Source organism: Amborella trichopoda, chromosome 1 (assembly GCF_054954075.1).
Source record: "Amborella trichopoda isolate Santa Cruz 75 chromosome 1, AtrichopodaSantaCruz75HAP2 v2.0, whole genome shotgun sequence".
NCBI classification, from domain to species: Eukaryota; Viridiplantae; Streptophyta; class Magnoliopsida; order Amborellales; family Amborellaceae; genus Amborella; species Amborella trichopoda.
In genome coordinates, this window is record NC_142336.1 from 40,439,093 (window position 1) to 40,451,751 (window position 12,659).

The 12,659-nt window shown below is 37.4% G+C and overlaps 1 protein-coding gene across 2 annotated transcripts; it reads right to left on the reverse strand.

The window, feature by feature from the left end:
* Window positions 1–211: 211 nt before the first annotated feature.
* LOC18426354 (craniofacial development protein) lies at window positions 212–11,898 on the reverse strand. 2 transcript variants are annotated; one of them, XM_088865317.1, is made up of 5 exons: window positions 10,938–11,898; window positions 1,618–1,735; window positions 1,194–1,424; window positions 596–1,103; window positions 212–503 (listed from the first exon to the last, which is right to left on the reverse strand). In XM_088865317.1, the coding sequence occupies exons 1-3, from the start codon at window positions 11,693–11,695 to the stop codon at window positions 1,221–1,223; spliced, it is 1,080 nt and encodes a 359-aa protein (XP_088721443.1). In that variant the 5' UTR covers window positions 11,696–11,898; the 3' UTR covers window positions 212–503; window positions 596–1,103; window positions 1,194–1,220. The 2 variants fall into 2 exon arrangements, with proteins under 2 accessions (XP_088721443.1, XP_020518095.1); XM_020662436.2 differs by having other exon boundaries at window positions 596–1,107.
* Between the last annotated feature and the right edge of the window lie 761 nt (window positions 11,899–12,659).

Sequence of the window (12,659 nt, forward strand, 5' to 3'; positions counted from 1 at the left end):
AAATAATAATACCTCAACAAGGTGGATTTTGGTAGAGAGAGATTTTACCACTTCATATGGCAACATCACGCGACACCAGTCAAAAACTGAATAACACCCATTCTTGCAAGGACCTGGTTTTTGTCCGGCCAAGCCCGTAAATGTAGAAATGTGGGCCTATTAATAAATCAAATTTTGAGATGGATTTTTTTACTTAATTTTTAAGGATATGTTGATCATGAATATGAAAAAATGAAATTAAAAAAAATAATAATAATAATTCTAGTTAGAAAACATTTGGACCATTAGTTTTCATCGTTATTAGATGGAAAACCTACTTGCATCAATCGCAATCTTAAAGATGGATCCTTTACACTTTTTGGACCACATATGCAGTCATGCGCCCGCATGAGACCAGTTTCCTTCTTGCAATTGCCACACAAGTCAACAACTGAATAACTCCCATTCTTATAATTGCCTCAGGATGATCAAGATTTTGCAACATCGATTTGCCCTAATCGTTTCTGCCAATATATATAAACAGCACCTTTTAAATTGATATTAATGTAAGTCAAAATTTCCATAGCTAAAACCAATAGGAAAATCCAAAACTTACCAAATTTGTCAAAAGACCACATGAAATGAACTCCAAGGGATCACCATGGAAAACCCTCCCACATTTCCATCACTTCAATTGTTATGAGAGAGTCGCCCCCCTCAGTAAACAGCTTCAACGACCAGCAAAAAAGAGTCGTTGCAAAGTATACGTAATAAATGGAAGTAATCACTATGATGTAGAGAATGAAGATCTAACCAAAAATATTGCCAATTTGAGCATAGCTATTCCTTAGAACCAAGATCAATTTGATGAGTCTGCAAGCTTCAACTTCATCCCATAAATTATTCGTCCTTACTGGCAACGAACATGACAGCGCCGCAAAAAAATACACCACACCACATATGGCTACATGGCCGTCAAAAAGTGCTAAAGACCACACTCCCTTCTCCCATGACTAGTAAAAAAAAGCACTCATCCGTTTCAATGGCAGAGATGTGCATCTAACTGTGCTTACGAGCCATCGTACATGAATAGGCATGCTCTGATTTCATTTATGCATACCCATCTGCCTGCATGTGTACAATTACCACTGGTGAGGCAAAAGAGAGCAGATATATGAATTAGAGATCAGGGGTCAGGGATATTAGTTGTGCACCTGAATTGCCCCGCGACAACGTCCCTCTTATTCACTGAGACTGACCACCTCCTTCAATAATTTACAGACAGACTGCTTTATCACTTGAGGAACCAACAGCTCCCGTGGCACCATATTAAGGGCATAGAAGCAAATGACTCTCATCACATCAGATAGAACCACCTTCTCCTGTTTAAGCACTCCTTGGTTTCTCACCTTGCATAACTCCTTAAGTATGCAGGGTCGACAAACCTGAAACCATTACAAGATAAGGTACCCCACATATATATACAAATACACATAGGCTTACATGCATACATCCTCTCTCTTTCTCTCTCTCTCTCTCTCTCTCTCTCTCTCTCTCTCTATATATATATATATATATATATCACACACACACACTCTGAATGGGATGCAAGGCATAAAAAGATAAGAGACAACTTACAACATCTTCCTGAATGTTGAAGAAAGATCGCAATCTTTTAGCAGCAGAAGCAGTTTTTGTGTCTGTGGATGGGCACCCAAAGAGGGCTATCTTTTTCAAGTCACTGCCTGACAACCATCTGCAACCACAGGAAAACCTTGAGTTGCGCTATCTCAAAAGACATAAAGGCTATAATAAAGCTAATAGACAGAAAAACACAGCTTAAACAGGCAAGTTAGGCTTTTCCCAGGTGATATCCATATCTCTTCTGATTAAACAAACTCCTTTGTAAAATCAATGCTTCATTCTAGACAGCATTTAAACAGCAAATCACTCTCAATTAACTTAGGTCAGTTGTTTGATTTGCTATAGTTTGTACATATGTTGGTTCTTAACTGGGTACGTATCACAACTTCGGGGGTCCCACAAATAATGGGTAGAGAATATGTGGTTCTGCAGCACTTTTTTGCTAAAATTGCTAAGATCTGACTAAGATTTACAAGTTCTCTTGTTCGCTTTAGCAGGACAGGTCAAAAAATCAGTATTTAAAATATGGCATTTAGAATTCAATAAAAAATGAAGGAATTGATAAATTATTATTTCCTTCTTCAAAGAATGATGAATCAAAATTTTCTCACTTTCTTCTATTCATGCTAGCTAGCCCACTTACAACACCAACTACAACTCAAAAACATAAATCAAAACCCTACTACCATCTAGGATCCTCACTTGCATGCCGTAAACAAAATCCTTTTATCATAAATGATCAAATACAATGCATAAAAATGAATCAAGAAACATGGAAGCAATATTACTGGATAACCTTGTCTTGGATCATATCCAAGGACTTAGCACACCCTACTCTGGATCTCCTAGCTTGATGGCAATGTTGCAAGAACCGGACTGAACCGGCTGATTCAACTGGTGAATTGGTGCCTTTTTCAGTCCGGTCCATCAATTGAACCGATATGGGCATTGAACCAATACTGAACCGGTGAACCAGCCGGTCCAAATAGTGAACCGGCCCGGTCTAAATAGGGGGCAGGAAAAAAAAAATTTTCTGCCCCCCTTCTTTTGTGGTTTTGAATAAGGAAAAAGTGACTTTACTTGGTCTTACTATAAGTACATAAGGGTAAAACAGCTAACAAAACTATTTGCTTTATAATATAAATAAATATAAGGAGAGAAAATTTACCTTTTAGACTTTACTTATAACTTTAATTTTCTCTCTCTCTCACATTGAGCCCCACCCCCGGTAAAGCTTTTACGGCCATTCTAGCGGCATTCCAATGGAGCTTCAAGTTCAAGATGAGTTTATATTTTAGTTACTTTAGGACTAGTTTGGATGTACCCAAAATTGCAATATTTTTGGATTGCAATTCAAAAATCTTGTGAAATTGAGTTGAGCTGTTTGGACAACCACAAGATTTTACTAGATTTTTAGATTGAAATAAAAAAGTCTGCAGTATCAAGGCAAAAGTTACGATAAAAAAATATTCAAGTCAGACTTGAATTTTTTCAGATAAAAGTGTGGCTTGTGCATGGAGACTCTCTTATGCCCATCCTTTCTCTCTCCCCCCCCTCCTTGTAACCCTAAGCTCTCTAGATGGGAACCAGAGACCCCTGGTTCTGGTCACCCACCTCCATTGAACCTCCAAACCTTAGATTTACAGGCTATGGCCCAAAAGAGAAGAGAACCCCTAAAGCAAACCAGTATTACAGAGCCTCTGAGTTTGTTATGGGGAAAGAGAAGATGCCCCGCACAAGAAAATAAGAAGGTTTTTGGTGGATCCAAGAGGCCAAATCCAGTAACAAAGGTTCCTGAATCTGGTAAAAGAATGACAATTTCTTTTGATCTCAGATTTCATGAAGAGGTGCGGCCAAATCTTGACCAAGCTCATGAAGCATAAGCATGGATGGGTCTTCAATGTCCCTGTTGATGTAGTGGGAATGGGGTTACATGATTACTATACCCTAGTCAAGAACCCCATGGATCTTGGCAATGCGAAAACTAGGTTAAACCAGAGCTTTTATTCAACCCCACTTGAATTTGCAGCTGATGTGAGGGTCACCTTCCACAATGCCCTAACATATAACCCCAAGGGCTATGATGTGGGTTGAGCAGCTTCTAGGTTTTTTCGAAGAGATGTGGAACCCTGCTTTTAATAGGGTATGAGGAAGAGAGGCGAAGGGCTGTTGAGGAGGCTCACCAGAATTCCTTTTCTGGTAAGTTTCCAGTACAAAAACCAGCAGCTTCGCCAGAAATTGAAATGCCGTAGAGAAGCGGCAAACCCCAAAGCTCAAAGAAGCCGGATCCATGGATGCTACCACTAGAGTGAACCAAAGGAGGGGGAAACCTAGTTGGGATAAGACCTGTTCAGCTTGGAAAGCAGCCCAAGTCTAAAGCAAGAGACCCAAATAAAAGAGAGATGAGTTTTGAGGAGAAATAGAAGCTTAGAGCAAGTTTGCAGAATTTGCGTCAAGAGAAGATGGACCAGGTTGTTGCAAGGTTTTTCTCTCATGATCGCTGAATTCCAGCGATTTTTGGCCTGAAAATGGAGAGATTTGGCCGGAAGTTATGATAACGGAATTGGGTCTGGCAAAGCGAAGATGGGGCATGGTTGACAACATTTTTAGGGAACTAAGATTGGGTCTAGGGTTTTTTTGACAAATCAATGAAATTAGACATCCAAACAGTTTACCAACATAATAAAATAAGATGAGAATGTTTTCCAATTGAGGTAGAAAAACTTGCATTTTTTTCCGCTGTGAATATTTTTTTCTTTGACATCCAAACTGGCCCTTAATATTTTATTGCTAATTTCAGAAAATACAAAAAAAATGATAAAGAAATCAAATTTTTCCTTTTTAGGTTTAGGAAATTAGGTTTTTATAGTTTGTGAATGTTTTCCCTTTCCTTTTTTTTCAGTTTTTCTTTGCTGTTTTTTTGGGGAAGAAATTGTGAATATTGAGGGTGAAAAGGAGGTAAAAATGGCTCAAACAGTTAGAAAAAAATGTAGCTGCAACTTTGCTTTTTTTAAATGTCATCATGTACGTCGTAGTGATAGGCTTTGCTAATTGGAACCTCAACAAGTTCATCAATGGCCAAAACAATTATCCAGGTAAAAATCATCACATCTAAAAATTCAGAGTTCATAAAACATACATAGTTGGTAAGTTGTTACGCTTTGCATGGTGCTTCTAGTAGAAGAATAAATGGTTCCTTCTATTTTTTTCTTTTTTATGATGTTCATTATGGTACCAACTAAAAGAATCAGCAGAAGTTGTATTTTCTATATTGTCACTATTTCTTATATTGTTACTGTTTCCTGCATGAAAGAAACCCTAATATTGCTGATTTTTTTTTATTTTCTTACCTAGATGGTTTTAACTCTAAACTTTTCATATTGTAACTCGTAGAATTAAAATTTGTAGAAGGCTAAAAAGCCATTAAAAGGTAAATCTGAAAATCCAAAAAAAAAAAAAAGAAAGAGAAATTTGTTTGGTACTTTGGTGTAAATTCTTTTTGTACTCCTGGTTTTAAAAATTTATATTACTGGTAAGGGCTTTAGTAGAAGAAAGGAAAGAAAAAGAAATATGTTTGGGACATTTTATTTGTCTTTTTACTTCTTTTTTTTGCAATTTTCAAAAAATAGATACTACAAAAAATAAATATTTACTTTTTATTTTACTTTTTATCTTGTATTTTTTAAAAAAAAGATTTCTGATTATTCTTTTTTTGCCTGAATTTTCCACATATTGTGAAGTGTGATTTATGTTTGTTGTTTGGGAGTAGGATTTGTGCTTTGTAGCATGCTTGGTGTTCTGTAGGCGATTATTATTAGCTATTGGTGGTTGAGACTTTGATATTTCAATTGGAGAAAAAAATGTCCTCGAGTGGGTCAATAGAGGAAAAACAGACCCGCATCAGGCCATGTAAGAAGGGAACAAAAGGGCAACAAGAGGGAAAATATTTGCATATATTGTTTAAAACCAATAAAACAATTCAAAAAAAAAAAACCAATAAAAGGTGGGCTAATACATCGAATTAAGGCGCAATTGACCTAAAAGACTGGGAATATTGCCAAATGCCCCAAAGTTCCCCTCATATGATGTAGGAGATGCAAAAAATCATTGAATATCACATGACTGAGAAGCAAAAGAGGCAAACAAGGAATGACAATATCAGAAACCCATTACCGGCCCCTATAGATGAGTATTTTGATATTGAGGAGCCCCCTCAAACTAGAAAGGAGACTTCGGAAAGTGCCTGCCACCACAGCTTCTAGTGCTACTGCGCCTAGCAACCCAAGGAAGCAAGGTCAAGTTGGGATAGGGGCTTATTTCCCACCGAGCGCAACACTGAGCTCCCAGCCAACCATCAGACGTGTATTAGCTGGCGAGAAAGTTATAGAGAGAGCAGATTTGTCTGTTGTCTGGTGGATGTATCATTGTGTTATCCCTTTCAATGCCCTCAACTCTGTCTATTTCCAGCGTATGTAGGACACAGTGGCATCCGTAGTCGCGGAGTATAAAGGCCCTTCCAATCATGATTCTAGGACCAAGTTATTAGAAAAGACCGTGAAAGAGGTTAAAAGGTTCACAGCCAAATATATGGCAATATGGGAGAGATATGGATGTTCTATAATGGCTAATGGGTGGAAAGATAAAAGGAATAAGCATTGATTAATTTTTTGGTGTACCATCACAAGAGAACAATTTTTTAAGGTCTATAAATGCCTCCAACATAATCAAGATTGGCCAAGGCAGTATTTGAGTTATTTAAGGACGCTGTTGAGGAAGTGGGGCTAAAGATTGTGGTTCAGTTTATTACAGACACTGAAACTAATTAATCCCTTGGGGGGATTTACTACAAACGCATTATCCCTCTATCTTTTGAACATCTTGTGCAACCTATTGTATAAACTTCATGCTAAAGGATACAGGGAAGATGGATTATGTTAAAGAAGTTGTAAAGAATGCAAAGAATATCATAAAATTTATCTACAACCAGTCATTTGTCCTCAATCTTATGAGGCAGTATAAAAATAACAGGGAGTTTGTGACGCTGGAAATAAATAGATTTGCTACTAATTTCCTTACATTATAGAGCATGTCGAATCAAATAGATGACTTGAGTGTCATGGCTACATCAGCTGCCTAGAGGGATTCTATATGGGCTAATAAGACTAGTGGGAATGAGATGGCCGATTTGGTTTTAAGTAAACCTTTTGAACTAGTGTTAAAAATAATATTCGAATTACAAAGCCCCTAGTAGGGGTTTTGGGATCTCGCTGCCCACCTTAGAGACCACAATAAAGTCCAAACTGATATTTTTTTATTTATAATCAGCTAGCAATGAAACTCTACTTTTAACATAATTGCATTGCTTGCTAGCTATAAATAAAGTGATACTTGCTCAAGATAGTATATATAGCCTCAGACTATATATAGCCCTTAAGGTCGGGAGCAAGATCCCAAAAACATCCAGATCAAGATCCCGAAAAAGTTGGGATAGAGAACTCTAACATTTGGGGATCTCGATCCCTAACATATGCATTAGACAAGCGACGCTCCCAACCATAAGCATCTTCTAGCCTTTCACGACCCCTACTCTCAATCCCCATTCTTCTACTGATCCCAAGAACTATGGCTTAAAGAACTATTGCCATATAAAGAGGTATAAGTCACTAAGAAGTATCTTCAATGCATAGGAATTCATTGGCATAACTTGGGGTCTAAAGCGCAACAAATTCAAGGAGTGATAAGAGGAGAAGCGAATAATGAACTTGATGGTCAATTGTTGTTTACAGACAATATATTTGAGATCTATCAATGCATATGATTATGTTCATGATGCATAGTATATTCTTAATTTAATTGACAAGGCTATTGAAGAGGTTGGAGGGAGCACGTAATTTAAGTAGTAACAAACAATGCTACACCAAGTCTGGCTACTGTTAATTTATTGCACCAAAAGTGGACTACAATCTTTTGGACACCATGAGCAACACACTACATAGACCTCATGCTTCAGGTTACCAGCGAAATGTAAAGGGTAACAAGGCTAAGGCCGTGATAGTGTTTATTTACACCTGCACCCATACCTGAGTATGACAAAAGTTCAATAAAAAGAAACATCTAGCAAGGCCTAGGTCACAAGATTTGATACCCCTTTCTAAGTCTGCACAGAATATAAGATAGGGAGAAACCAATTGAGGACAATGTTCACAGCAGAGGAGTTGTCTAGGAGTGGCAATGGACCCGGACCCAATGGGTAGACCCGACCAGGGTCTGGGTATGGATCCAAATTTTGGACCCGACAGGTTGGGTCCACGTCCGGGCCAAATCATGGACCCAAACATTATTTGGGTTTGGGCCCAGGTCCATATAGAGCCGACTAGATATTTTGATTTTTAGGTCGGGTCCGGGTCCCATAGTATATTCTTCAGATCCAGGTCCAGCTAGACACGACCCGGACCCAACCCTTTGCCCCCCTAGAGTTGTCTACATGCACGTGGGCTAAGCATGCTGAGGGGAGGAAGTGCATTATAGTTTAATCGTAGGCTTTCTAGGGTAGGGTGAAGTACTCCTTTATTGTATTTCTAACCTTGGCCCAAGTGTTGCGCTTGGTTGATGGTGAGGTGAATCTAATCCCGCTATGGGCTTCACATATGATGCATTAGATATAGCTAAGAGAGAGAGAGACGAGGCATTGACCAATGATGAGACCAATTATGGTTAAATATCGGAGATTATAGAGAGAAAATGGGATGTGCAGCTTCACCAACCATAGCATGGAGATGCTAACTATTTGAACCTAGAGTTTGTTTTATGTTGACCTAGATAGTAAGATGAAGGATGCAAGGGCTTTAATGAGGGCCTTGAGAGGCTCGCTCCTGATAAGGATCCCGGATAAGATACCTGTTGAGAAGTTGATTTTATGAAAATGTGCATTGAAGCATATGGGAAGGATATGGCAGTAAGACAAAGGACCAAATCCGATCTAGGTAATATAGCTAATTTGACTAATGTCTGTAAAGTTTCAACGTGCACAAGGCATACTTAATATTCAGATGTTATAGACAGATAGCAATACTGTGATTGTATATAGTTTGCAAGTCAATAGTGGAGCCAACATGGGAGTAGAGCTCCAAACTTAAAAAGGATGGGCATCGAATATTGAGCTTAACATGTAGCTTATCTGGTCATGAGAATAATTCGAGTTCATTTGAGATGTTAAGTTGGCAATTGCATACTAGCCTATTATTTATTACTAAGTTTTATCTTAATTGGCCTCACCCTATCAGCGAGGGTGAGTTTTGCCCGAGTGTGTTGTACACCCATGCTTGTAGAGTTTATATTTATTAATATGTCGATTTTAAGTCAAAGACATTCAAATGGCACATTGGGCAGTATGCACGCTTATTTCCCATCATGGTGGGGGTTCAAGCACACCAACAAATGTCACCCTCATTGTTTTTTAAACGAGTTAAAAAAAATCTATCATGACGATGAAATCGAAGACCTCTCATAAAGAGGCATCCCAAAAGCAGCCTCCCTACCAACATGCCATTTGACATTTGAATGTAAGAAAGGGGAAGCTATGTAACATATATTATTTTTTTGTCTTTATTTTTATTTTTTTAAAACTTGGGCTGGACTCGGGTGAGTTATAGGGACTCGCCTGAGTAAATCGCCTTGGACAAGGACCGAGTACCTTGGCCAAGTCAATATTATGTACATTGGTTGTAAATTACGGATTCATAGTTATGAGTTATGAGTTATGATCATATGAATTTATGATAATTGAATAACTCTAAATGTTTAATTGTTTATAACATATATAAATACATAAATATAATGTAACTTTATAAGTTCATATAGCGCATGATTTTATTAGTTTAATTAACTTATCGGTTTATAACTCTGTTACTCACATACTCTAAATATTAGCTCATTTCCCATAGATACATACAAAGAAAAGGAACAAGCTTGAGTAAAAAAGGGCAATGATTAGTCTTCATCAAGTATAATTAGAGGCTAAAATAGCATTTCAATGAACAAGACAAGAGAAACCCATTGGATCCAGGGATGATGCGTGTGAGTGGTTAGTTGAAGAACCTTTGGATAAAGAGGTCTTTCATGATTAAGGCTTGACTTCAGGGCAATCTTCAGACTCTAGGACGACTACTTGATCAATAATGACAAATACTCCTAGTTCACAAAAGAGGAGGATGAGAGAGACAGAGGAGAGGAGGAGGAGGCCGATATGGAAGTAACTGAGAAGGGCCATTATGTTGAAGGACATGATGATTCTGATGACAGTGGCCTTGACTCGGATGGGCCAATGACTATGAAGAAGAAGAAGAAGAAGAAGAATGAACTAAAGACTAAAATCTTCCAAAATTTCTTTTATATACTTCTATCATCTTAGTTTTATGACTTTCACTACATTTTGGTTTGGATTTTGGAATATGTGTAGAGGTTGGATTTTGTCTATGAAGTACAAACTATGGACTTGAGGTCTTGTATTTCAAATTCAGTTATTCAGTATTTGACACATTCTATGGATTTGTTATATCTTTTAATCTTTTACTCAATCACTGTTTATAGTAACTCAAAGTATTTCTCATACATATACACATAAATGCATGGATGTGTGTGTAACTGAAAATATTCCTCATATAGGCCTGCATATGGTTATTCCCACACAAGTTCGATACTCAGACATTCCTACTGTTCAGCAATTAAGAAGAAGAAAAGACTTTGTCGATAATAAAAAAAAAATCAATAGTGGAAAGATAAAATTTGAATAGAATTTCCTGAAATCTACCTAAATATTCACTTGACTATGAGGTATATTATAGTGTATCTCAAATGTATTCCAATTAAGGTTCACAGCTAAAAAATGAGAAATGACCTTTTCCCACAGCAAATACCAAGAATATGAATCAAAAATCAAGCAAGGTCCTTGTACAATTCCATGTTCAGCAGTGAATCCAAAGCAAGTTCAAATGAAGCCAATACCATTTATGCATAATCATAACATTTCGACACATGCTTTCTGGAGACCCTAGAATTTCCAGATCAAATTCCACGTAAGTTGCAATTTTCCATCAGTTCAAACGTCTCTAATCAAAATTCAGCGGCCCATGTTGGCAATTAAAAAGATACTTATCCTAATGTATATTAAAATGGGAAAGCATGCCATTACAAAGTGAATTTGAGAAGAACATACTTAACCATTTCTATAGAGGAATAATTCGAATTATACAATTATGCGAACCTCAAAAGAAGAAGGTGATGCAAACTTATTAAAGCTAAAAACAATGCCTTACTTTGCAATTTCTGCATTATCATGCCCATATTTCTCGGCAGCTGACCTAATAAATCCTTGAGCATATGCAGTGTTTAAACGTTCCAAATCAAGTTCCCCATTTCGCAAAAATCTCGCATTTGCAAAATAACCTTGCTCGTTCAAATGATTCAGAAATGAAATGACTTCAGGTTCAAGTTCATATTTCTCTGTTTCACTTGATTCAATTCTCGTTGTTAACTTTTCCCTCCTTGTTTCCACCGCAGTCTTATTGTAACTTACTGTCCTCCTAAAGAGAGAAGAAAGGCTTTGAGTCGATTCTTTTTGTCCAGAATCTTTCTCAGCTGGTGCTTTCTTCTTCTCTTTTAAAAACCTAACTTCTCTCTCTAGATCGTCTATTTTCTTCCTCATTTCCTGAATTTCTTTTGATTTCAGGTTCTTCAAAGTCTTCACGCTGGGCTTAGTCAACCCAACTGCTTCTCTGAACAAATCATCCAATGGTTTCTTTTCTTGTGGGGATTTCACTGGCTGATAACTGCCCAGTTCATGGATTTCATCTGAAGAAATCTCATCGAGAGCAACAGAAGGCATAGTTCGAGGAACCGAAGAAGAAAAGAAGGATGAAACCCTAATTTGTGAGTCTTTTGGTAATCCAGGGTTGAAAAGAAGGAAAATGGAGGCAAATAGGGGGCCTTTACGACCATCTAAAGGCGAGGAATGCCTGAAAAGCATGTGAAGTCTATGGAAACTCAAGGTTTTCAGAGCAGTTTGAGAGAACATGTTGCAGAAACAGGGATTTTGTGAAACCAACGGTTCTGGAAAAGAAAACTAGGGTTCCTGTCAGAGTCCCAGTGTCCGAGGGTCCAAAGCTTCGAAGCCTTCTTATGGCATGGAAGGTATGAAGGAGGCCTCGAAGGGCAGTCAAGGGTTCAGGGTTTTAGGGTACAATGCGGCGCGTGCGGACTCGCAACCGGGAGCGATACTGTACACTTGTTCCCTCGGGCGGTATACTAAGTTTGGAATCCACTTTGGATGCTGTCATTAGATGCAGCTAAAAGATATTCTACTCTCGCGGGAGTAGAATTATCTATTTACTCCCTCAGGTAAAATCCCATCTAAATTTAATTTTAGGACCCTGGATATTAGGGACTTCTCTTCAACCCACATGTTATATTCAATTAAAAACAAGAAAATTATTTCATTCGAACTGACCGCATTTCTACAATATGTGGTCCAAAAGTATAAAGTATCTTAGGTAGTCCATCTAAAAAACAGTGCAACTAACTCTCCAAATATATTTTTAATATAACTATTATTTTTAGTTTTTATTTTTTATTTTTTCATATCCATGATCTCCATAAAGATTATATATTCTCTAAAAATTAACATCAAATTATATTTAAAAATATATTTATTGCCAAGCTCATATTTTTATAATATGCAGGTTGGCCGTATAGAAATCATGTCCATAAAAAAAAGAAATCATGTCCATAAAAAAAAACTTCCTAGTTATAGTCTCTATTAATTTTGGCATATATGCAGCCGATCTCAAACAGTTGGGAAAAGGTTCCGCTAATGATAATAACCTAAGTGTTAGAAAATTCGAATTTAAACTTTTTTAAAATAATCATCTAGTAATTGTTAAATAGTTCTCAAAATTTCATGTTGAAAAAATCCTCCGAAGGTCTGAGAGATTAGAAGTAAACTACACTCCAGAGAACATGGTATATGTGTTCTTCGATGG